General features: G+C 37.5%; 1 protein-coding gene across 1 annotated transcript in view; it reads right to left on the bottom strand.

The window, feature by feature from the left end:
* LOC150084809 (uncharacterized) overlaps nucleotides 1-25,589 on the bottom strand; it is a 360,370-nt gene that overhangs the window by 298,421 nt on the left and 36,360 nt on the right. The window contains exon 2 of the mRNA XM_090376620.1: nucleotides 7,698-7,860. Within this exon, the coding sequence (XP_090232746.1) occupies nucleotides 7,698-7,860 (163 nt within the window). The remainder of the gene's footprint in view (nucleotides 1-7,697; nucleotides 7,861-25,589) is intronic.

Below are 25,589 nucleotides of genomic sequence, written 5' to 3'. Positions count from 1 at the left end.
TTGAAAACAAAATTATCAGCCGGAAGAAGGTGCAGAAGAAAATAAGTGATTATTGTATGCATTTTTCTTAAGATAAAGTCATAATATGCATAGCACAATTGTATGTATATTATTTACAAAAATATTGTGCAAAATCTGTATATAATTTAATTTAATTTTACATTAAACGTTTAACGATTTTTCTTTCTTATTTTTTTTTTTTCTCCCTCAGACTTCTTGTTAGCGGACACTTCTCTCTAACGGACACATTTTCGTTCCCCATGGCTGTCCGTTAAAGGGAAGTTTCACTGTATATGAAACAGAATTGTATCCAGGAGTAAGTGAAATAGGTATAGTGAATGTATAAGTGTTAGGAGTTAGTTAGGGCAAGAAGAATGAATAATGTGTTTTCATATAATGGTCAACTCAGATTAACTAGTGAAGGGAAACAGGAATAAGAATAATATATGCAAGGTAGCTTTGATTTAACTTTGTATCTCATATTACATGTTTTTTAATTCAGTTGTATATTATGTTGTATTTATATATGTAAATAAACTTTGTTGTTTATTAATTTGTGAGTTTGTTATTCCCGAACACTCAGCCTTTCCGAAGGGAATTATACATAATTGAGAAGTTCCCTTGAATCTGGAATTCTTCTGTGAAGCAAAGTCAGATGTGTAAGTGGGGGTATAAGATAAAGAGATCTATATAGTTATAAGGGGACAAAACAAAATAAGGAATATTTATAAACATTATTATTAATAAAATTAAATAAGAAGTAAAGATCCTTCCCCCCCCCCCACAGAATGTTCCTATATTCGCAGAAATGTTCAATTCAATTTGCTATTTAAGCAGTACTTTTCGGGCTAACGCGACTCGATAATCGACCCACGACCAGGATTTTATAAAGAAATTTTAAAAATGCTCATATAGTACTGTGTATATTCAAATAAAATAGTTTCGAAATGCGCAAAGATTTTTAGAAGAATGCAATTGTGTTACACTTAAAAATTGTGTTACGTTAAAATGAAATCCACAAGGGAGCTTAATGCGATTAACACATGATCTGCTACTCATCCCCCAGAGTGGTCCACATGTGTATGAAAAGTTCAAGCATCAGAGTTCAAACACCCACTATGATTTTATCCTTTATTTATTCTTAACCTGTATTCAATTCTTTATAGTACTCATGAGTTTTAAGTGTTCTAAACATTCTCGCTGAAAGAAATTTCACGGGGTCACTCATCTGCTCTCGAACAAATAAACATTTTCATATGTTCAAACTGTTGTTGTTTATCTATATTGTAAACTCTTTGGGCAAGCCGAGTTTACTCATTGATATATATAATTCTTTTAATTATTTTGTACATAATTATAATGATATTTAATAAAATACTTATAAAGCATTAATATGAATTAATCTAAAATAAAATCCGTGAGTCTGACCTAACTCAACGTAACCTAACTTCCTTATTATCATAATTTAATTACGAGAAATCGCGTATAATAACCGCGTAACTCGGAGAATACGTGTGCCGATTTTACCATGCTGCTGATGCCATTCAAATTTTACACAAATTTAAAGTAAAATTCAACTGCGTGTAAGGAAGGTTCCAAACAGGTTTTCAATAAAAGGACTAAAAAATTGAACAACTGAATCGAAATTATGGCCAAAAGATTGTGGAAAACAGTGAAAACATCGTTGGTTTAGAGAGTAAAGCTTATACACCCTCTATTAGGTTAAACGAATACTGTACATTTTAAGCTGTTCTCAAACAATAAGTTCATGCTAGGATGCTTAAACAATAAGCATCTGCTAGGATGACGTAATCTTCAATAACCAACCCACTTGAGCAACGGTAAGATTCCACACAGCACTAACAAATATGGTTCGGCTACGCTCGGTCGAAATGGTACTACCCAGCAGAAAGCTTTGTCTATATTACAGCCGTTCTCTTGATAAATACCAAAGATGAATCGTAATTTCCCATCATGCCACGGGCAGCTGTAATGCATATAACTATCGTGGGACGTTACACGAATGGAGAAGTGCGCTCACTGTACCATGTAACAAGTCCCGGTGACAAATTACTTCCATTTCCAAAGCCACCAGCGCGCGCTAGTGTACTGAATAAACGCAGCCGACCGGCCGGAACCGGAAACCAAGTGCCGCGTTTGCGAAGAGTTAAGTTAAATAGGTTACGTCTGCTGTATAGTTTAAGTGCAAAAAGAGAAGCAGTTTCGGTCTTTCCCGGCATCACATGGGTCGTCGGCCAATGATGGCCACAAAATGTTCACCGGCCATCACTAATAAGTACCTGAGGCTCGCTGGCCAGGAAAGGATGTGATTTATGGAAAATCTTCACGGTCGACGGCTATGAAGAGATCAGCCGTTTCTTTCCGTAATCTGGCTTGACAAATTGTAGGTTGCACCGAGTCAGCAAGTGTTAACCTGGGAAATTCCTCTCCCCCACTCCCCTTTGTTTAAAACGGGAAAGAGAAGTTTCAAAACAAAGTTGTTGGCCGTCGAATTTGCTATCTGCTTTTCGCTGTAAACCTTACCAGCCTTTCGGATTCTTGACCTAACCCAATAAGAAAAACTATTACGAGACAATACTTCGACAGAGTAAAAATTTTAAAAACATTTATTTTATTTTATTCAGAACTATTAAATCCATATTTTGTTTTGTTTTTAACCCGAAAATATGTCTCACTTTTTAATTAAACTAAAAACACTTAATTCACGATTTCATTTGTTATTTAGCATTTTCAAGGCATGCTTATCTAAACGCATACTGGTCTAATAATTCCGTTTCACTTGTTTTCTTTATTATTTATACTTTTGCTTTCCTTAAAAAATATATATATATATATATATATATACACACACACTTCCGTGTAGCTGTCACGTTTTCAACAAAACTGATTAAATAAAATCATTATAAACCAGTTATCCAATTATAAGTCACGCACTTATTTTTAAGAACTTATATTATTATTATATTAATGTTATAAATTAATATCTATTATATTAATTAAAATTTTATAATATAAAATTTTGTAATATAAAATTTTATAATATTATAATAATTAATTTATTATAAAATTATTATAAATATTATTATAAGTGCTTCGGGGGAGAAAAAAGGTGTGTGAAAATACTTTAATTTGCTAATTAATATGCTTATGAAAATAAACGTCATTTAACCTGGCCAGGTTGAATTTTATATACAAACTTTTTGTATATAAAACGATCACAAAATAAAACAACAGAATAAACTTTACCCACCTGCGTCGCATCACTGGCATAAGAATCCATAGAAAATCCAAAATACATTCATTACAAACAAGTACAATCGTTTTTTTTCTTTTTTTAAATATAAAAAATTCAAATATATTAGTCCAATATTCTTTGTGCGTTTATTATAAGTAGAATCCATGGTTTCTAATACTTTTTCCCATCAGTATATGCTTTACTGTATTTCACATTTTCCCAAAAGAAAAAGGATTCTGCTGACTTCAAAGCAGACGTTATGAAATTGGTGGAAAAGGGTTGGGGAAGGGGGGGGGGGAAGATAGCATTTTATGGAGTGCAAATACGTGATCGATGTGACAGCGGCACTGGTAATAAATTATTAAGTTTGGTAATAAAAATAATTGCACGTTCCTGTGGAAATTCTAACCCTAATTTAATGTCGGTCTGTTTTATCGAAATCTCCGGAAATCAATTTTCTTTTGCACTTTTTTTTTTTTTTTTTTTTGCTTGAATGTGTTGCGTGAAGCTTTCCCCCTTGTCCCCAGCGAGGTTTCATCGTGTGATATATGATCAGCCCATCGATTCTAAATACTCAGAAGTGTCAACACTTTCCATATTACATGTTTGCAATGTATCCCGACAGCACCAATTGTCGGCGTCACTCAGAAGAGATATCTTCCCAGGGCGCGCGACTGTACTCCATATTGTGATGTTTTTTGGCTCTTAATTTATCGCTTAAAAGATAAGGAACGAGGCCCAGGACACGAAAAGAGATATAAATCACTAAGTGACAAAAAGTGAATTGCAAACTGCGCGTTTTCTTCGACCAACTCTATCCATGGATGAAAAGTGTTATCATTTGATGAATAAATGGATATTACATTTGACAGAATGAATAATACGAAAAGTAATACATTTGACAAGACGAATGGTAAAATGGTTAACACCCATTCAAAAGTAAATGCTTTTAAAATCCTCGTAAATGGAAACGAGTCAAGAAAAATAATATTAATTTTCCCAACGACATTTGTATTAGAATCTAATTTTTCGTCTGTCACCGACGGTTTCGATCTAACACCGCACACAAACACGTTTAAAATCTAAAGAAAATCTCTCATTATTCCGAATAAGAATCCACTGGGCTTAAAAATGGGGTGCAAATCTGCGATTTGTTTTTCTTTTCCTCCTCCTCTTCTTTTCTTTTCTTCCTGCGCAGCCATGAGACATTATTACATTAGCAAATTGTAGGGAATGTTTTTTTTTTTTTTTCCCCCTTCCTCTCTCTCTCTCTCTCTCTCTCTCTCTCTCTCTCGCGGGTTAATTATGCAATATCTGTCGGTTTGGTTTCTCTACTTATAGAGAACACGCATGCGCCAGGAAACCTTTGTCTCGCGCAGCGCGAGACACCGTCAACAGAAGTACTAATTGTTTACATAAATCAGTGGCTGCAAAGCTTGAAATCATAGTTGACGAATTGTTTACATTCTTGATTATATTACATTGCGAATTAGCGCAAATGTTGAAAGGACAAATGTAAAGCGCTTGTCTTTTATGGAATTTCTGTCAGATGGGATTACGTGGAGGATATTTTTCAGTTATTTTTAGAACAAACGGAAAAGCTACTTTTAAGTCCATTTATGAATTAACACAATTAGCAAGAATTAAAGACAGAAACTAAGATTAACGTCATTTTCTATTACAAACGAACAAGTCGGAAGCGCATTAGCTGCTGTTTCAATAACAGAGGGTATTAAAAATGCCGGGTATTTATTTAACATGGCGAGTATACATCTTGCGTTAGCTCCTGCACATGCGCACTACGGGTTTGCGTACCTAGCCTTTCCGCTGTATTTAACGTAATATATTGGATTAATTAACTAGAAACGCACATATCCAAACTGATATTTTGAAAATCTAAGCTTAGTCTTTTGTTTTTAGCAAGCATGGCAGAGAAATTCGATGAAGAATGTGCAGAGATTATCCTATTTTTATTCATGAGTTAACGTTTGCGAAGTTTAGCGAGAGTTTTCAATTAGGAACGGAACCCCTTAATTAAATAAAATCGCCGAAATTATATGTGCAAAGTAGACACGAAAAGAACTCATTGATCATATTGTCTACCCTCAAAGAGAAATGGTTTATGTAATGCACCATTATTTACAGAAAGAACCGCTGTGATCCATTCGGGTGATTAAAAATCCCTCCTGTTTCACGTTATAACCTTAATTACTGCTTGTTATAAGGGTACATTTACTTGAAAATCATTATCACCTGGAGTTTAACATCGCAACAAGACGGGGGTAGTTAAGCGTTTTTCATTAGGAAAACCTGTAAAGTGGACATAAATAAGTGTTTGCTGACATGTTACGGTGCATATTTATGTTCCTGTTTGCGAAGCGTTAGAAGACACGCCTGTAACTTGGGTGTGTGTAGGATGATTGTTCCTAATTACATTGAAACAGGGGAGGGAGGCGAGACAAAGAGCGCTCTGTGTGATTTAGAATCACGCGACACAATATGAAATGGTTTACTTTAGCAAACAAACCGAGTTCATTTCGTAGCTGAATTCGGCAAATTACCGCTGCCTTTATTCATTGGCTGTGACGCCATCTGGAGGAGGTCGGAAGAATTGAATCTCTAATAGTAAAAGAAATGCTAAAGTGATGACATGAAACTGGTAGCGTTCATAAAGTGAGCGAGGAACTGTAAGGGAAAATATAACAGGGAGGATGCTTGTTCATATAGATAGTATACTATCACTCCTCTTATTCATCCCCCCCAACACCCGCCAACTGCTCATTTAATTCCGTATAATGGAATCTAATTCTGTAAAGTTCTTTTACAGGGATAACGACTGTTGTGTTGCCTCCTCTTATTTAAGGAAAGGATAACTTCGAAGAAATTTAAAATATCCTCATTCAACGGACAAATGTCACTGAAACAATAAATTATCCGGGGTGTACGTTCCATACAAATAAAATGATAAACTTCTCCGCAATCTTGAGACGAAAACAACCAGCAATTTTGTTTTCAGTTAAAATTTCTGCTCTCGGAGACCTAACCATTATCACAACTCTTTGGAGCTCTTTGATTGAGTCTACTGCTTCGAATCAAAGCCAAACGATGCAAAGACCTGAAGTAAACGAATAGTGTTGCCTTTCTTCCGCTGTCTCCATCTTACATACGGTTACTGGCGTCTCTGGTAGATACAAGAAAAGGCAATCAAGGTGTCACAGGGAGGAGGAGTTCTTTTTGCCGTTAGCCTTAACAACCGGGGAACATCAGCGTCACCTGCCATAGCCTGGCTACCGGAAATCACACTACCAATCACTGGTGAAAATTCGACGGTTCGCCTGTCACAAAAGGGAATATTATCCGCTTTTCTTCCTCGCTGTGTCACACAGCCCTGACATACTCATTTACCTCGGAGAGAAACATGACTCTCGCGTCGCTACTCTTTCTTTGACCTACGGCACTAAAAGACCGAAAAGTTTTCCGTGTATTAGGATTGGTTGACAAAAAAGTACAAACCGTTTTACTTTATTTGTGCTAACAAAACGAGAGAGCATGGTTAATTTGTCAAAACAAAATCACTTTAAAAATATCATAGGTGGGATTCGGTTTTATCAATAAAAGTCTTCGAATTAACGAGACTGCAGATTAACGAGATTCGGAGTTTTTCTCGAAAGAGAAAAAAAAATTTTTTTGTAATTAATTATCATAACATTAAATTTAGCTTCAATGTGCGAATCATACGAAATTATAGATTTGGTCTGTTCGTTAAGTCGCCTGCGAAAAACGGCCAGATAAGGCTAAATGAATGCAGTGATCTGTTATCACTCTGAAGTTCGGATTCTGGTTTCTCCCGATTGTTCCTGCTCGTCAACCACCTCACTCAAGGCGACCATTAATTATGTGTTACACATTCAACTATGGTGTCTTCATCGTGATGTCTAGTGCCATAAAAATATTATGGTTATTCCAAACAGCCACACGATGAGGAATGAAGAAAAACTGGCTTAATTTCAAACTTTTTGCTAATTAATTAAAGCCTGTATATTAACAAAAATCCATTAATGACGAATTAAGAGTAATTAAGGATGGAAGAAAAACAGACCTCAGATAGATAAGGTGGTGTAATCGTCTGTAAAAGATGATAAACACTAGATGGCGGTAATAGTCACCCGATCCTATTCTGCAGTGCATTGACAGGAACATTTCCTCATGAGTCGAAACTATTGACTACCTTTCTTTCCTACCGTGGATCCCTGCTTAGATCCACTCCTCCTTGTGTACAAAACTTAATTTAATGAAAATTGCCGTTTTGTTCTCATGTAAGAACAGCAAACTGTCGATCTTTTGACACAAATAAGATTATTTATGCAGTGTATTTTGAGAATCGTTTATTTTACAGGAGAAAACGACAGAAGTAGCTAAACAGAGTGAGGTGATCTCTTACCTGACTTTGTGGCTTTGGTTTCATCCACGCCTTAATATTTTGCTCTAAATACTGTTGTGCTTGTTGGGCGACTGGCGATGGCACATTAGAGGAAATACCTGCAGGAGTACCGGTAGAGGGCGCATTCGTCCCTGAGATGGTGGGTTTCCCTTGGCGAGACATCCTATAAAATAATGCATTTATTTAAATAAATAACACATTTACAATGAACTATGAATTCATTATGTTTCTGTTAAATATAACTCTTTGTTTTTGATCAGCGAATAATCCAGCTAATTAATCGGATAAATACAAATTAAAATAAGTATTAATAAGCATTTATTATCGATAAAATGAAGTGAATGAAAATAATCGCTGTTATGATCGGAACGCAACAAAACTATTTAAACGTTATTCTATACTTTTAAATACAACCGGGGAACAATTTAAAATATTCAAATTATAATATGTTATAACTGATCTTAATTTAAATTCATATTTCGGTATTATGTTTCTCTAAATTGGTGTTTTTTTTTTGTTTTTTTCCAGAAAAACTATAATTCTTATTTTTTATGAGACGATAAAGATTTGGTATGTATTAATTAGCAAGTCAAATTAAGGTTACTCCAAGTTAATATAACACATTAATATTAGGTAGAAAATATAACACGCATTAGGTAGAAAATAATGTGAATCAAGACACTCGTAACTTGGGCTATATGGCTGTAACTAAGCGCATAAATGTAGAGATTTATTTGAACGTTTAGTAACAATAGAAACTAGGCCGTTTTAATGAAAATGTAACATAGCACTATTAATTTATTATATTTCATTATTTTCATCGTTCATTTCATTTATCATTCATAAATCACAAAGAACTGTTAGAAAGAACTGTTCACATTATCCCACCCTCTAATCTGAAGCATATCCTCGTTGAAATTATCAGAGGAAAGAATTAATTTGTTTACTGTTGTCCTCAATTGCCCATAGTAAGGATTATGCAAGTGGCGCCCTCTGGAAGATTTTATAACTGCAGCAAAATTTATTTCTCTCTTTTTAAACACGAATAGTGAAGAAAAAAGTGATTCAGTCTGCTGGATATGTACTGTATTAATGTTTCGCCAGAGTAGCGAACAAATAGATAAATACTGAATTAGGATACAAACAGCTTGGAATTCGTGTAGCTTGAAATAATACAGAGAGGCCATGTTGATTCAGCTTAGGTCGGAAGACTTAATATGAATATAATACAGTAGGTGTGCCTTAATAAAACTTCAAGGATACTTAGGCAACGGGGAAAATTATGCGAATCGGATAGTAATTAGATGAAGATTATCAACTTCATGTAAAGAAGAGGGGGGAAGGCTCGGTTTATGAATGACTGACCTGTCGAGACCTTTGTCAATAAAGAAGTTTATTCCTTATGGCACAACGTTCTCTCTCTCTCTCTCTCTCTCTCTCTCTCTCTCTCTCTCTCTCTCTCTCTCTCTCTCTCTCTCTCTCTCGTTTATCGGAATAGAGCGGCAGCTGAGTCACCAATACAAACGAATGATAGCGTAACAAATTTCCCCTTTTTTTCATCTCTGACGCTTCCGTCAATTTATCTAATAATTTCAACAACAAGCTTGTCATCAGGATTCTGGCACTCTGAAAGCAGGAATGGCAAAATGCCAGCAGCCGTTGATAGCGGAGATCTGAAAACCTTCTGGCTCGGCATACACGTTTTGTGGTTCTTGTAAAACTGAAGCAAAAATGGAAGCTTATTAGATTTGACTTGAAGAAAGTGAGGTAGAAGAAAAATAATCTGGAATGCTGGAACTGATCTCATCCATTCCATACTTTTTCTATCAGCCTGCTCCCCCCCTCTCTCTCTCTCTCTCTCTCTATCTATTTTATCTGTTCGCTCCTTTTTGTTTTATAAGTAGATAGAAAAAGACTGAATAATATTTGTTCGATCCCATCCTATTCGGCCGTCTCTGCAGTCATCTCTGAAGTGCATATTTTCAAAGAGAAAGAAATGATGCCGGCAAGTATAGAAAGAACCGGTAGGTGTACATGCACCTACAATTGCATATTCAAGAGTGAGTTATGGTTGTCTGTAAGTGAGTCACGCACAGACAAGCACTGACCACGAAATCATTTTTCAACCAAATGAAACAGAAAAGAAAGTCACCGTGGACTCTGAAAGTCCGATTCTGTCATACGCTCTTTTCGAAAATGACAAATAGAGCAAGGACATGGATTCTACGGGATATGCTTCGCTGTATTGTTGTTCATATCCATATGCTGTTCGAATCGATCTTTCTTATGATTCGCACTCTTTTTTTTTTTTTTTCGTAAAAGTTAACTTTCTATCTCAGAAAGGTTAACCAATATCTTTCAACGGCCATTCCACTCTCCTTCCACCCGCCCCTTTTTCAACGTGAACATCGTTTCCGAGATGGGCGGATCCACCCCTGTGTTATCTTCATTTTGTGCCTCATTAGCCTGCCAGAGGTGCTGTCTGAGATTGAACTTACTTCAAAAGAATGGACAAAAGGCCCTAACATAACGACTCTGCGAACACTCCTCGTGACAGCGACTCTGCGTCTCGTTCAAAGACAATAATTTGGCAAGAAAGTTGAAGCTGGTTGCCGTAACAAAATCTGACGGGTGTTCTCCCTGCGGTTCCTTGACTACACTTATCATGACAGCAGAATATGAGAGGTTCGGCATTATTGTCCGGGCAGCATTGAAACAGCAGTGGCTGGGATGTCAAAAGCGATCTTACTTCTCTTTTCTCTGTCTCCCGGACATTTCTAGAACAAAAGCAGTATTTCCAGCTTTTAAATAAAGACTAGATTTCACACAGATGAAGAGACAGATAGACGCAGCACGAGAAATGTATGAAAGCGATCTAATCTAGGAATAAATTTCGGTCCTCAATCTGCCCATCACAGCCATCCTGGTTTTTAACGATCTGGTGGATGCAGCATAAATAAGTTCTTTCTTCGCAGCGATAAAAGAGAGTGAAGGAAAAATTACATTACGATTATTAAAGTTCCGTGAATTAGCATAATTTGGAAAGACTGTGAAGATTAGAATTTCTTCTTCTTCTTTATTTATTATTATTTTTTTATTAATGTACAGATAATAACTAGCTGAGCAGAAAAATTGTAGCGAGCTTAAAATGCATGGAAAACGAATTAAATCCGGAATGAGGATTTATTTTACTTTGATAAATAACATTCGAGAATTGGTTACCCTTATAAACTTCGTAAATTTATTAATGCAAGACAAATTTCGGCGCACGGAACTCGATGAAGTATGCCAATTTAGAAATAGTAGAATATGGCAACACACGTCGATATTATACCTCATTTTGTTTTGCATGTGTAATGAAGTCGAAATACTGAAAAGAGAACGGAAAATTAAAGGAGGAAAAAGCGATAGACCCACAGAAGTACACAAACTGTACAAAAGTGCATGTACTCATTTGTATCAATTAACTGATGCAAGGAGTACATGCGCATATAGTCCTGATGCGCAAATATGGTGGATTTAAACAGATCAGTTTGATAGTAGGTCACCCAGCTCGAGTGTTCCCCCAGTTCGCTTAATTCAGAAATTGCTTGACAGGTGGCATCCCATGGCATCGTTTCAAGATAATAATGAAAAATGACAACAATCAGCCTGGTTCGTGTCGTAGTTTTTCAGGCGAGGAGAGCTCCTGCGACTTCGACTTTTTCTCCAGAGAGAAAGAACCTTTTCGAGGCCTTTTGTAAATAGACAATATTTTAAATGCCACAGGCCGATCTCTTGCAGAAATCAATAAAATCTGTTCTGTAGGTGAAATTTCGAGGTTACCATGGGTACAGAAAAAGAATATAAAGTGGCTGCGATTATATTGAAAGAATGTAATCAATAACCAGAGAATATATACTTTCCTGTTATTGCCTGGTTGTCCTTACTTTTTTCTCAATCTTCGCCACACGAAGGAAAATTATTCCAAAGAACAGGAATAAACAGAATAAATAAAGAAAAAATTAATGCATTAGTTTCGACTTGAAACGTGATGGCTGGAGCCTGGCCGTTCCACATGTTCTAACCGGTTTAGAAGCAAGTAGAGAAATTAAAAATGCCAATATCTGAGAAGACGTGTAGATCAAAGTTAAGATCTAGTGCAATAGAGAGTAGATACATTTTAAAGTAGAATTAAATAGGTTTCGGGGACACCCCTTCCAAATGCTAGAACAATATTCCACAAAGCATGCTATTTCAGACTTTTCATTTATTATTTCAGATAATAAATCATGCATTATTACTGTTTATGAGTCACCAACATGTTGCGACGAGTCGCAAGTTCAAGATAAAAGTCAATCCCAGAACTTTTTGATCTCACCTCGTTTCATACTCTGCCGAAAATATACAGATTTAATAAACAATTTGGTAAGGCGAGTTGGAGATTTATACTGAGCTAACAGCTTTTCAGCCGACCGGGCTAGCCGGGTGGGTAAAGCGCCTGCCTGGCAAACCAAAGGTCGCGGGTTCGAATCCCGCCTCGGGCTTGGATCAAAGTACTGCAAAAACCTTGGGAGGTGCATTATGGCCACAGAAGCCGATGCGCCAATAACTACCAAAGAAAAAAAAAAAAAAAAAAACAGCTTTTCAGGAAAAAAATAAAAAAGAGATAATAAGCAAAGTTTTTTTTGATGCGGAGAAAGCGATGTTTGTGTTAGGCTTCTACAAATAAATGAGCTTACCTGAAAGATTTGTATGCGCATACTAAAACAGGATTAAGTTTTCGAAGGACTGAAATATTTTAAGTTATCTTCCCACTAGTTTAGAATGATCGGTGCATAACCTCACTTAGCCGAGTGGTCAAATACTAAAGTACTAATACATCCTTTTTCCGTTCACTGCGGTGGAAATTTCCAAGTGACGGCAAAATACTGTTAACGATAACGTTCTTGTCAAGTGACTAGTTTTAAAATCCTCCAATCTATGTGGCCGTGGTGAAATATAAAAGAGACGAGGTATATTCAAGTATTCTGAGCTGTTTTTGCAAGATTTATCAACCCGATACTACGAAGAAACACATAAGGTACATTTGAAATGAAATTTACAATAGAGTATTCGCCCCTGCGTAAGAATAAATCAGGTGTCATATATTGTACAACGAGAGACAGAACACACACAACGATTCACCTAACAGGATCCTTTTGGAATTGTTAATATTTTTTTTTTTTTTTTTTTTTTTTTGTAAACCCCAAACATGAGATGTATTAGAACCTATAGTTGGTTGGTTATTAGGATTTTTATGGCGCATCAGCATCTAAGGCTATAATGCGCCAAGTCTAGAGGTATAAGATATAAATATATAAGAAATATGTAAAAAATATACGATAAAATAACATATGCCATAAACACAGTTATAATGTATTAAATATGGAAGAAATTTAAATAAAACTATATAGATTAATTAGTTGTAAAAACTTGAGTACATCTGACACATTGTCGTCGTCCGATAAAATCTGCCTGAGTGTATAAGGCTCAGACAAATGGGTAAAACATAAACGGCGTTCATTATTAAAAAAAGTACATTCTACTAAAATATGACGAATAGTTAAAAATACGCTACAATATCTACACACAGGATTATCATCAGCCCTCAGCAAATACGAATGCGTCAGGTGAGAATGTCCTATGGGTAGACGAGCAAGAACTACTTCCTCCCGGCGAACCCTGCGCTGACAAGAATGCCAATGCATTATAACAGGCTTAATTTCATTCAGCTTGTTGGTAGGGCACCCATTCCAAGCTTCTTGCCAACGTACGCATAATTTTTTTGTGAATTAGTTGCTTGCAGTCTGTACAGGGGACAGACAAGCGGATACTACTTGGTGACGTTGCTGATTTGGCTGCTGCATCAGCCAAATCATTGCCTCTAATACCAACATGGCTAGGGATCCAGCAAAAGCGAATATTGCGAAGTTTAACTTTAAGAAGGAGTGTAATGTTTGCTGCACCCAGCACAATACTGGGTGAGTGCTTCTCACCTTGGATAAGGCCTGTAATACGCTTAGGGAATCGGTATATATATGCACCTTTGGTAGTGGTGGGATTTTATATGATCCAAGGCTAGTTCTTTTGAATCAGTTCTGCAGTGTATATGCTGCATTCATACGGAATACGATTGCAGATTGTTTTGGTTGGGAAAACACAAACAGACCCAGCAAATTCTTCGGACTTCGATCCATCTGTATATGCCGGCAAGAATTCTGGGTAGAACCTATAGTACTGAGTACCGTGCTTGGATTGGATGGAGGTTGAGAAGACGAAAGAAGATATTTGTTGACATGAGACTTAACTTCTGTAGACTGTAATTTTCACGAAATACGTATGAAGGAAGGTTGTTCCAGAAAACGGCAGTTGAATGAATAAACGAGGAAGATGAAAAGTTGGTTCTGTGAGCTTGAAGTTGGGCAGTAAATCAATGTTGGCTGGTGGCTGCACGTGTTCGAACTGTTTTGAAGGAAGGAGAGAGCGGGAATTATAGAAGCCAATTCAGAAGAACAGTGCCCATGTAAGTATCTGTAGAAAAGGCATACAGTACATCTATGAGATAGTGAGTGGAGAGACTCTGTTAGAGATGAATCATTAATTAACCTAACTGCCCTCTTCTGAATGGAATCAAGAAGCCTGAGAGAGGTTTTGGGGGCACTACCCCAGATGTGGGAACAATATTCCATGGCAGGACGATTTGCGATTTATAGAGTGAACAGCTGTTTGGAAGAAAAGTAACGCCGAGAGCGAAAGAGAAAACCAAGTTTTTTTAGATGCAGAGGAAGCAATATTTCTAATGTGCTTGAGCCAAGAGAGATTAGAAGTCAGGGTAATCCCTAAAAGAGAGATCATTTTGCCTACAAATCGGAGTGTCACCAACGATAAGCATAGGAGCAGAAGAACCCTTTTTGCGAGATATAAGACAAGACTGAGTTTTAGAAGGATTGAAATCAACTAACTTGTCTTTGCCCCACTGGAGAATTACCTGAAGATCGGCATTTAAGGAATTGGTAGCAGATTTTTGAGAAGTTGAAGCTGATTGAGCAGGGCAAGGTTTCTCAAAATGGAAAGCGGAAAGCAATGTGCTATCATCGGCAAAACTATGGATAGGATTTCCAGTCAATGGAAGAAGGTCATTAATATACAAGAGGAAAAGAGTGTGGGAAAGAACTGAACCTTGGGGGACACCAGCATTAGTGGAGAAGTTAGAAGGCAGAGAGCCATCTACCATCACTCTCAGTGAGCGATCAGAGAGAAAACTGGATAAACAATTACAAAAAACCGTTGGGAAACCATAAGATGGAAGTTTGTTTAGAAGACCTTTATGCCAAACACGATCGAAAGCCTTTGAGATGTCAAAAGCAACTACTTGTGTTTCACGAAACCTTTCCATTGAATTAGTCCATAAATGGGTAACATAAGCCAGAATATCACCAGTGGATCGACACTGGCGGAATCCATACTGGCAATCGTTGATCAGGCGGAAAGTTTCTAGGTAGTTTAAGAGTTGGCGATTAATTGATTTCTCCATTACTTTAGAAAGAGTAGAAGTAATTGCAATGGGACGATAATTGGATGAGAGGGATTTGTCACCCTTTTTAGGAACTGGCTGGATATGAGCAAATTTCCAAGCAGAAGGAAAAACACCTCTGGAATAAGAAAGTGAAAAAAGGCGGCAAAGAACAGGAGTAAGTTCAGGAGCACAGGTTTTGAGAACAAGTGGAGAAATACCATCGGGACCTGGAGCTTTCTTAGCATCAAGATTCGTCAAAATCCTTCTGACATCCTTTTGACGGAAGACCACAGGAGGCATTGAATGGAGCGTGTTGGGAATGGTGGGAGGTGTTTTACCAAGATCATTAATACATGAGTTGGAAGAAAAATGGGATTCTAGCAGGTCAGCTTTATCCTTGGCTGAAGTGACAACAGAACCATCTGGTTTGGACAAATCCCTACAAACTTGTAGGGATTTGTCACCCTTTTTAGGAACTGGCTGGATATGAGCAAATTTCCAAGCAGAAGGAAAAACACCTCTGGAATAAGAAAGTGAAAAAAGGCGGCAAAGAACAGGAGTAAGTTCAGGAGCACAGGTTTTGAGAACAAGTGGAGAAATACCATCGGGACCTGGAGCTTTCTTAGCATCAAGATTCGTCAAAATCCTTCTGACATCCTTTTGACGGAAGACCACAGGAGGCATTGAATGGAGCGTGTTGGGAATGGTGGGAGGTGTTTTACCAAGATCATTAATACATGAGTTGGAAGAAAAATGGGATTCTAGCAGGTCAGCTTTATCCTTGGCTGAAGTGACAACAGAACCATCTGGTTTGGACAGAGGTGGGAGCAGAGATGGGCAAAAGTTGCGGCCAATAGCTTTGGCAAGAGACCAGAATGCTCGGCTACCATTAGGGCAAGAAGCAAGCCTTCTACTCTTAGCCTGTTCAAACTGCAGTTTGGACTGATTAATAACTGCTTTACAATTGTTGCGAGCTTTGGTGTAGGTAGAAAATGAAACTGAAGAATTAGAAACAAGCCAATTACGATATGCAGCGTTCTTCTCTTGAGCAGTCTTAGCACATTTATTGAAAAATCAAGGTTTAGATAAAGGACGAGATTTTAAAGTGGAGTATGGGATAAAGGATTCCATTTCTGCAAGAATAATTTCACTGACACGATCTGAGCAAACGCTCACATCAGAAGTTTTAAAACAGTAATCCGACCAAGGAAAAGAAGAAAAGAAATCTCGCAGGTCATCCCATTTTGCATTGTTGTAATGCCAAACAACACGAGGTTGGGAATAGCCATGAGATAAAGGCTCCATTGGAGAAGAGACAATCACCAAGTTGTGATGAAGTGCCTAAAGGACATCTCACTTCAACCGTGTACTTAGAAGGGTTGTTTGTGAGAAACAGATCAAGCGTGTTGTCTGTATGATTAGGATTGTCCGGTATTCTTGTAGGTAAATGAACAATCTGTGCAAGGTCATTAGTAATTGCAAAAGCCTCAGCATCTTGACCAGCTGGGTCGGTGTGACTAGAAAACGGAAGCCAGCTGGAGTTATGAACATTAAAATCACCAAGGAAAATTACCTCACGGTTAGGAAAGTTGGACTGGAGAAAGTCAAGTTGCAAAGAGAGGAAGTCAAAGAGCTCCAAGTGATTAGTGGGGTTGGGAGAACGGTAGAGACAACAAATGAATTTGACACAATGAGGTAGAGAGATTTTAAGCAAGAGAACATGGAAGTGAGGAGATTCCAAATTACCAAGTCTCTGACAGGGAATAGTTCCTGTGTTGCGTTCTGGAGAAGTTTCCCGGTCGTTGCAGATCTAAGGTGGAACCATAATCTTGGAAAACAAAAAGTCAAATCACAGGGAGCTAAATCCGATGAGTATGAAGCTTTGAAAGTTCGCTGAAATGCGTTCATTCCGAAATCATGAGTTAAAATTGATTATATCCCATAAGAAATACCAATTTCACTACCGACTTCGCAGAGAGTCAAATGTCGATCATCCCCGATCAGATCACGAACAAAGAGCGACTGAATAATTGGACAGACAGAGCAAAGATCATCTTCGACAGACAAGCGGCTCTCTAAACTTTGCAAACCACTGCATCTTCCCCTTTTTAACATTTAGTGGGTTTCTGTTGCACTTTCCCTATGATGTACAAGTTAGTGCTAGAGCATCATGTCTATACGTAGCCAACTACTAAGTAGTTGAGAAATGGCATCATTTAAGTATATCTCATATTATGAATACATTCACAACGAGTTACCATGACATTTCACTACCTCGAATAAGTAACGCTTCACCAATGGAGAAGACTACTGTTACCTTTTCTCAGCGGATACCACCACCCAGACGGCACCGTCTCAGAGCTTCCTGGCTCCTCATCGGTGGGTGGGCAGGTACCTTGGTGTTGCAATGATGACAACCCAGTTGCGAAGTATAACTTCACAATATGAGCGATGCCTGATGGTGTACAAGTCATTAAGATTAAAAAAATGATTCAGGGCAATAGCAATGGCATCATTGCTATTGCCACACAACAAAACGAGTTGTGAAGGTATTCACAATATGAGTTATACTGAAATGATGTCATTTCCTCAACTACTCAGTAGTTGGCTACATATAGACATGATGCTCTAGCACTAACTTATATGTTAGTTAAGTTCTGCGTAATCTGAGATTATTGCCCTAAATGTATTACGTACTTTCCCTATTTATAAAAAAAATGATACAAGTTCGCTGCTCAGTAAAATCGTTCTCATTTTAAAATACGACGAAACACATGACATCTATTCAACACGGGCTAATTCTGAATGACTGAGATAAAAGGGTAATTCATGCGTTATTATATCCAGAAGAGGCATCGGATATTCTGCGACGACGTCTCAACTCGCTACCACGCCACAATATCAAAATATAAAGTCAGTCCCAGAACTTGTTGATCACAACTTCGTATATTAATATATACTCTGAGAAAATGTAAGATTTAACAAACAATCTGTAGAATAATACAAGTATAAAAAAATTAACAACACTAAGATTTAATACCACTATTATACCACGTGAAGGCGCCGCCATAGCCAGGTGGGAAGGAGCAGCAGTGCGTAGCACACGCTTCTTGATTAGACCGGGGTTCGAGCCCGTCACCACCAAATACGGAGGACGCGGAAAGGTCAGGGAATGATCACCGCATATCCCGGAGCAATATGGCCTTAGTTTCTAATGCTCCTAAAAACCAAATAAACAACAAACAATATACCACGTGGAATTAATAATATAGTTTATTAAAACTATTCGCCTAAACTATAATTAATGTGACGTTTCAGGCATCTTACCAATACCCATCATCAGACCATGCTGCTGACAGACTCCTCTTGCCTATGCTCTCAGAAACCCGATGTGCGTACGTTTCTGGGAAAATCGGCAAGAGGAGTCTGTCAGCAGCATGGTCTGATGATGGGTATCGGTAAGATGCTTCAAACGTCACCTTAATGTATAGTAGTTTAGGCGAATAGTTTAATAAACTATATTATTAATTTCACATGGTATTAAATATAGTAATAATTTTATTAGAAAACAACCACGTAACGTCCTTCCCTAATTATATTAACAACACTTTCTCCAACCGTAAAAATGGAAGTTTTTTATTCCATCGTCTTTAGCGCAATGGTGTCAGATTTAAAAGCAAATGATTAGAAGCATTAACCATTTACAAGTGAACATTCCACACAACATGCTGACATTGTAACTTTCCAAGATAGAGAAAGTAAAAGCACCTGCTAAGCAATGAGCGATATTCTCGCAGCTAAGTATGAGCAGATTCTTATAATGGTGGCTTTTAAATCGAAATAGATAAATAAAACTTGACATAAAACGAATGTATTCATATTGAAAAAAAAAAAAAAAAAAAAAATTATATATATATATATATATATAAAGCTCTCCGGACATGTACAAGGCACATGCATGGCAAAATTTTTTCTGCTAAAAGTTTTCCCTGCTCAATGGAATGAATACTCTGTGAGGCCACTACCTAAGGTTAAAGCACCAACAAGCCTAAAAGATTTCAGACCAATTCTCAACTTCTTCCACCCTCCTCAGACTTCTAGAAAAGGTACTCCTTCCAGAATTAAACAAACAGCTGATGCCACAGAAGCCGAAACAGTTCCATTTCGCAGTCGAAAATAGATCCACCATAACAAACCTCATGGCCGCACAGATATTAATTCTTCAAGCCTTCGAAACTAAATCTGAATTAGCTATAGTGTACGCCGATATTGAAGCTGCTTTTGACAGTCTAGACGTCACAGACCTTCTCAGTCTTCTGCAATTCTTCTTCAGGATTAATGGAGACCTACTAGCTTTCCTCACCGCCTTATTGAAGAATAGAAGTGTCCACCTCACTTTGAAGAAGACCCACTTTACAAGAAAAATCAATGCAGGAGTCCCACAAGGTGGTGTCCTGTCTGCCCTTCTCTTCTCAGCTATTCTGATTCCTTTCATGAGTCCTCGTGATGATGCTATAATATATGCCGACGATATAAAGTTCCTTACCTTAATCCCACCGTCTGCAAACCCAATGACAATTACGTCTTCCATCACAGAGAACTTGACCGCCCTTTCAACTTACTTGAAGATGTTTGGGTTAAACTTTAACCCTTCAAAATCTGCAATAATGATTTAATCATTGAAACAGCAACCAACAGTAATTCAACCATCAGTTTTGGGTATTCTCATCCCCGTGGTTACCTGCCATAAGGACCTCGGGGTCTATTTTGATCCGAAGCTGAAATTTAATGTTCACGCAGAATACCTCCGGAAGCGATTTAACACCCTACGCTGGAGAGCGAAGCAACACTTGCTTCATTCCAACGATGCCGCAACCACTACCAGATATCTTCAAGCCACTGTTTATCCGGCTATTTTATATGCTGCTGAAATTTGGGCATCTGCGTCGCCCTCACTTCAAAAATCGGTGTTCTCGTGTGAATACTGGACCCTGAAATGGGCCACAAATAAGCATCGCCGACCCCCTCAATTGAGAACAACTGACATGGCTGAGCAGCTAAATGTACCCAGGCTCCCGAGGTTAATTGACAACAGGCCTCAGTAAATGACCTCAGTAAAAATGTACACAGGAGTGATAAACGCCCCAAACAGCTGGGATTTCTGTCAGTGGCACAATCCTCCGCCATTCTTGAGGTCAGAACCCACACTAATCCTCAAATACAACCGGCTGAAACTGTGTAGTCGGTTCCTACCTGCCCAGGCACTGCTCCGTCTTGGAGTCGACCTTCAGAAATTGGCTACCGACTACAAATACCGTCACGTGCTCCTCGAGTGGATTACATCTGTGGAACTGGGATAATTTCCTCCATATTTTCATTATTATATTTCATTTTTACATGTTTAATTTGTGTAACTAATAATTTCCATGTAACGGTAATTTTTTTTTTTTGCCAATTAATCTCATTTATAATGTAAAACTCCTGGCCATGTCGCCTTGATGAGAATTATTGTCTCTAGTACATGTTCTGTACTTATCAGCAATAATAAAGAATTTGATAAAACCAAAACAGTTGGCACTATGAAATCTGTACACAGTAGTCACAGGTTGGAATGTATATTATCTTACTAAAAGTAATGGCGGACATCATATGGTTGTTAACAAAACATGATTTTTTTTCAAAGAAATTAATAGCGTGTTAACCCATCTTTGACTACATTTGCTTCTAATGCATTATTGAAGACTTTCTGCAAATCTCGGGTAGAAAATTGCTGGTGCTGCGCTCACTTCTCCTTTAAAACATTGATGAACTCCACGAACAGAAGATTGTCTTGAGACTTTGCCCTAATTCTGTGCTCCAATTCAACTCAAAGATGTTCAAATGGGCTGAGGACGGCCTCAACCGGATCATTCTCTCCCAATCCTTGCTTTGTGACATGTAGCGTTGTCGTGTTGGCAGATTGTAAGGGCCACTTCCATAAAATTGCTACAATGCAGAGCACACACAGAATTGTCTAGAATAGTAATATAGAATACAACATTCATGGTTCCACAGGACCAATTTCCCTTGAAACATAGTCCAGGTTTGGGTGCCTAGCACCATGCCAATTCAGCATTTGCAATTGTCGATCTGGGAATTTTTAATTTCACACACAAATATTTTTCATATTTTTCTTCACATGACATCCAACTGTTATTCCCTTCTGAAATAAATTCCGCACTATCCGTTGATCAACTTTTATAAGCCAAAATATTTGTATATTTTGTCACAGAAACCCTGTATCAAAGGGGTGTGGCACGACTTTTGACACGATAGTTTAGTTTGCTTCCCCTCCCCTTTTTTAAAATATTTCAAATTCATCTAATATTATAGAATTAATTAATTTTAGATTCGTTATACCGAGTTGAATACACAAATATTTCACTGTAAACATCAGGGAAAAATTTATTTCACCACTGAGCACATTAGCAAAAATAAAATTTCGCGTGTGCGTAAAGTAGCGACTCGTACTTGCAACATTAAATCATTTGCACAGTGATCCTTTGATAAGCTTCCTAAAATCCATAATCCCACTTTCAGTAAAAAAAAAAGACCGCCTGTGAATTTATTTGCTTTCATTGTGAGATTTAATGCGCACTGTCCCAGCTAGTAAAGACTTCAAAAAAGAAAGGAAAAAAAGAAAAGAAGAAAAAAGGATTTCTGAAATGTAAATGACTGTATAATTAATTGGGCCGAATAATACCTAAGGCAGCGGAAATAAACAAATAAAAAAACCCTGCTTAAATAAAACATTAGAAAGGTGTCTATAACGAGATATCCCGTGACTGCAGGAATTCAGCTTTACAGGGATAATGCATTCTGATTAAGTTTATCAGCCACTCGAACTCCGTGTTGGGCTACAAAGATTCCCTCATTAAGATAATGCATCCTGGATAATTCTAAGGATTGAAATGACACCGAGATTAAATGATGGAACAGTTACCTAATACCTGCCATTCAACTTGGTCCAAATCCACTTCAACCGAGCTCCGGTCTCAGAAAAGCCATTCGTTAACGCGAAATAAAAACAACTCAAGCTGAATTCTCTCCTCCAGCGATTGCGCAAGTTACTGCCGTTCTCCAGCGCTATCACCTGGGATTCGCGAGCAACGGTAGCAACAGCGGGCAGGTAGCTAAACGGCGCGCGCTACTTGTTATGCCAAGGACGAGGGCTAACTCCCCCCTACCTCCTTTTCTGAATTACAGGAAGTGCAAGGGGGCGAGGATATTATGCGTGTGGTGATCGGCACCTGATGCATGGTCCCTTGCTACAAAGCGCGTGGTTCTGTTAGACTGCAAGAAACTGCAGATTCCTCATCATTTCCATGAGTCGACTCGAGTAACTTCATTATGAAGAAGTGATCCGAAGTTAGATAAGGGTCTGCCAAGTCGCTTGCCTATCGTAATAGTATTCCCACACACGCATGGCTCATCGTATACCGTCGGATACTAACAAGGAAGTGCCAAAGTTGATTCTCATGTGAGAAAGCCAGTTTCTGAATTAACCCCCTACTCCCATTATTTTCTCTCGGTACAGATCTGAAGTGCTCACTTGTAAACCAAAGTATTTTTTTTTCCCCTCTTTCCCTTCCCATCCTATAAATGAAACATGTGACTGGAATATTTGTTGCTTTTTTATCATTCCTAACTAGAATTTGTTTTTCCAGAAGGATGTTCATAGTACAAGTCGGCAGAGTTCGCCACACAAAGACGATTTTTCATCTTTTCCTCGCTCCAAATTAGAGTGACTTAGAAACAAAAAAAAAAAAAAAAGACAGAGAGAGAGAGAGAGAGAGAGAGAGAGAGAATTTTCGCTAAAAATAAACAATTGGCCAAGAAGTCTCCCCCCCTCCAAAACGAAATTAACAAACTACCATACAGATCTGAAAGTTAAAATTATTTTCAAAATAAAAATGCAAATGTTTTATTTCCATTTCTTGAATCCTTCCCACAAACTATTGATAATAACGTAGTCTTTGCACTGAGCACGAAAATACAAACAGAAGAAGAAAAAAAAAAAAAAAAACTTAATCAACTCTCGCATACCATTTTCCTTATACTTGAGACAATAAAACAACCTGCGCCAAACTAGATGATTTCCTAGCAAAAAAACTTTTTTTTTTTTCATATTCTGACGTACAATTGCGCCAATGCTCTCTTAGCTTAGAGACGTACTCGTTCTTCGCTATAGTAATTTACGAATAAATTATGTCCCTAGAAAAATAGTTTTTTTTCTCTATACGTTTTGTAAGGTTTTATTCAAAGTCAAAATTTTCTTATTTTTGGGTTTATTAAAAATAAGCTGACATTGTAAAAGGCGCACGCGACACTGCATACGAAGAAATGCTCTCAACAAGTGTTTTAAGTAATATCAATGAAGTAATATCAATATCATCAGGTGTTTTAAACCAAATTCAAATTTATTCTATTAAAGGGGAGTTTGCATCCTATTTTAGAGAACAGCAACCTGCTAAATATGGCGTTTGGAGTGTGATACGCATCAGCTTGTAGGGATATTTTTCTACGTAAATAAAACGCTAGGGCGTATCTATATCTCTATGTTAGCAACTGACAGACATTGCCGCTAATGCGACTGGTGAAAGAACTTGGCTAATGCGGTTTGTTAATAAGAGAGTAGATTATTAGTAGTGTTAAATTATGCAACGAAATAATATAATATTAAAAGTGTGATATGATCTACCAGTGATTGCTGAGCCCACTGTAAGCAACCATATCTAACGTCAGTCCTCTAGGATGGAAATAAAGGACACTATGAACACAGCCCTTTTCAGGTTTAGGGACGAAAAAGCGAACACTGAGACAGTTTGGTGTTTGTGAGAGGATCGAAGGCGGAATTTTCTTGCTTTCATCCAGGGTGCTCAAATTTCTTGGCAGGGTTCTGCACACAAATCTATCAAAATATCACATCGTAAATTATTTATTTTCTCTTCAATCTTTTTGGTTTGAATTTTGAATCTTAACAATTGGTAATAAGTGCACGTATTCTTCGAAAGACATAAAAAGGGTGTTTGAATAAAATTGATTCTAGAAAGCAAACTTATATTAGGACTGCAAGATTAATTTTAAAATGACCTGTTATTTATTTTTATTTTTTAATAAGAAAAACAACCACAAAACGAAAGCGGTAGCAATACTCCTTGTGATAAATGGACTCTGCACATTAGTAATATGTCGTGACAGCAAAAAGGGTGTCGTCTTTCCTTTATTTATTTATTTTAGAATTAGAAGAGAAATTATTCTTTTCGGTGGCCATCTATAAGCGAAGACGTCTTTCCCGGCTAAGAGGGAAATGTCTGGTGAACAATAAACAATTATCTCTTTAATTAGAATGCTAACATTTTTGAGTTTAGAAAATACATCTAGAGAGAATGAACAATATTTTCTAAAATCAATGGTGGAAAAAAAGGGGCTTTGGAGAGGAATTAAAATCTATATAGTGCACATATCATACAGTAGCAATTTTGCATTGTTTTATATGGATAAAACCATACATAAGACGTTGTGCCCTTACATAAGACAACACATATGGATAGAACCAAAGCAGAGAAGTTTAATCATACTCCACGCTGCGCATTTAAAATTAATAAAGAATTCTGTGCTGTGTACTGCGAGATAGATACATTCTCTATCAAGTGCTAAGGGCCGGCAGTTCTTATATCAGACGATCGCAAATCTCAGAGGATCTTGTTAATATAACACTAGGAAGTTGAAGGTTTGATTCTAACTGCTCTGTGTTGGGAGTTCGACTCTTATTTATGAAGTGCAATCACAGCGAATGAGTACAGCTATATAACTCCCCCAATTTCGATCACATCTCTTTATTTGGTGTTTTTTTCCGAGGAGAATATTCCCTCTAAACAAATGTCTTAAATAAGTGCGAGGCCTGCCGAGCTGATTTTACTCCAAAGAGACTATTCCACGGCATCAATGGAGGGTTTTCGGCAGTAAGAATAAAAATCCGTACCGACTTGGTTTGATTAAGAAAGGAAACAGATTAAATCTGCGCGCTCATCGACTTTCCTGCATCTCAGATGAAAATTGCTAATATTTAAGAATGTTCTTCGGAGTCTTCTCGAGTAGCTTCGCAACCAGGATTTGCAGGAATGCAAAGTACCCAATTTAAGTATTCTAAATTATTCATAGAATAGGGTCATGAATTATTCTCCGGTTTTCTTATAAGCCTTCAGTTTTGAGTCAAGATGTGTCACCCGAAATCACATATTCATGAAAATCTAGAAATACGGCTTCGATATGTCACGTTGGATGGTTGCACTGTTCCCTCAATACAATCCCAT

This window comes from Mastigoproctus giganteus, chromosome 6 (genome assembly GCF_048544385.1).
Source record: "Mastigoproctus giganteus isolate SK-2022 chromosome 6, ASM4854438v1, whole genome shotgun sequence".
Taxonomy (NCBI): domain Eukaryota; kingdom Metazoa; phylum Arthropoda; class Arachnida; order Uropygi; family Thelyphonidae; genus Mastigoproctus; species Mastigoproctus giganteus.
Note: the sequence above shows the minus strand (reverse complement) of the source record. Positions and strands in the feature narration are given on the sequence as shown.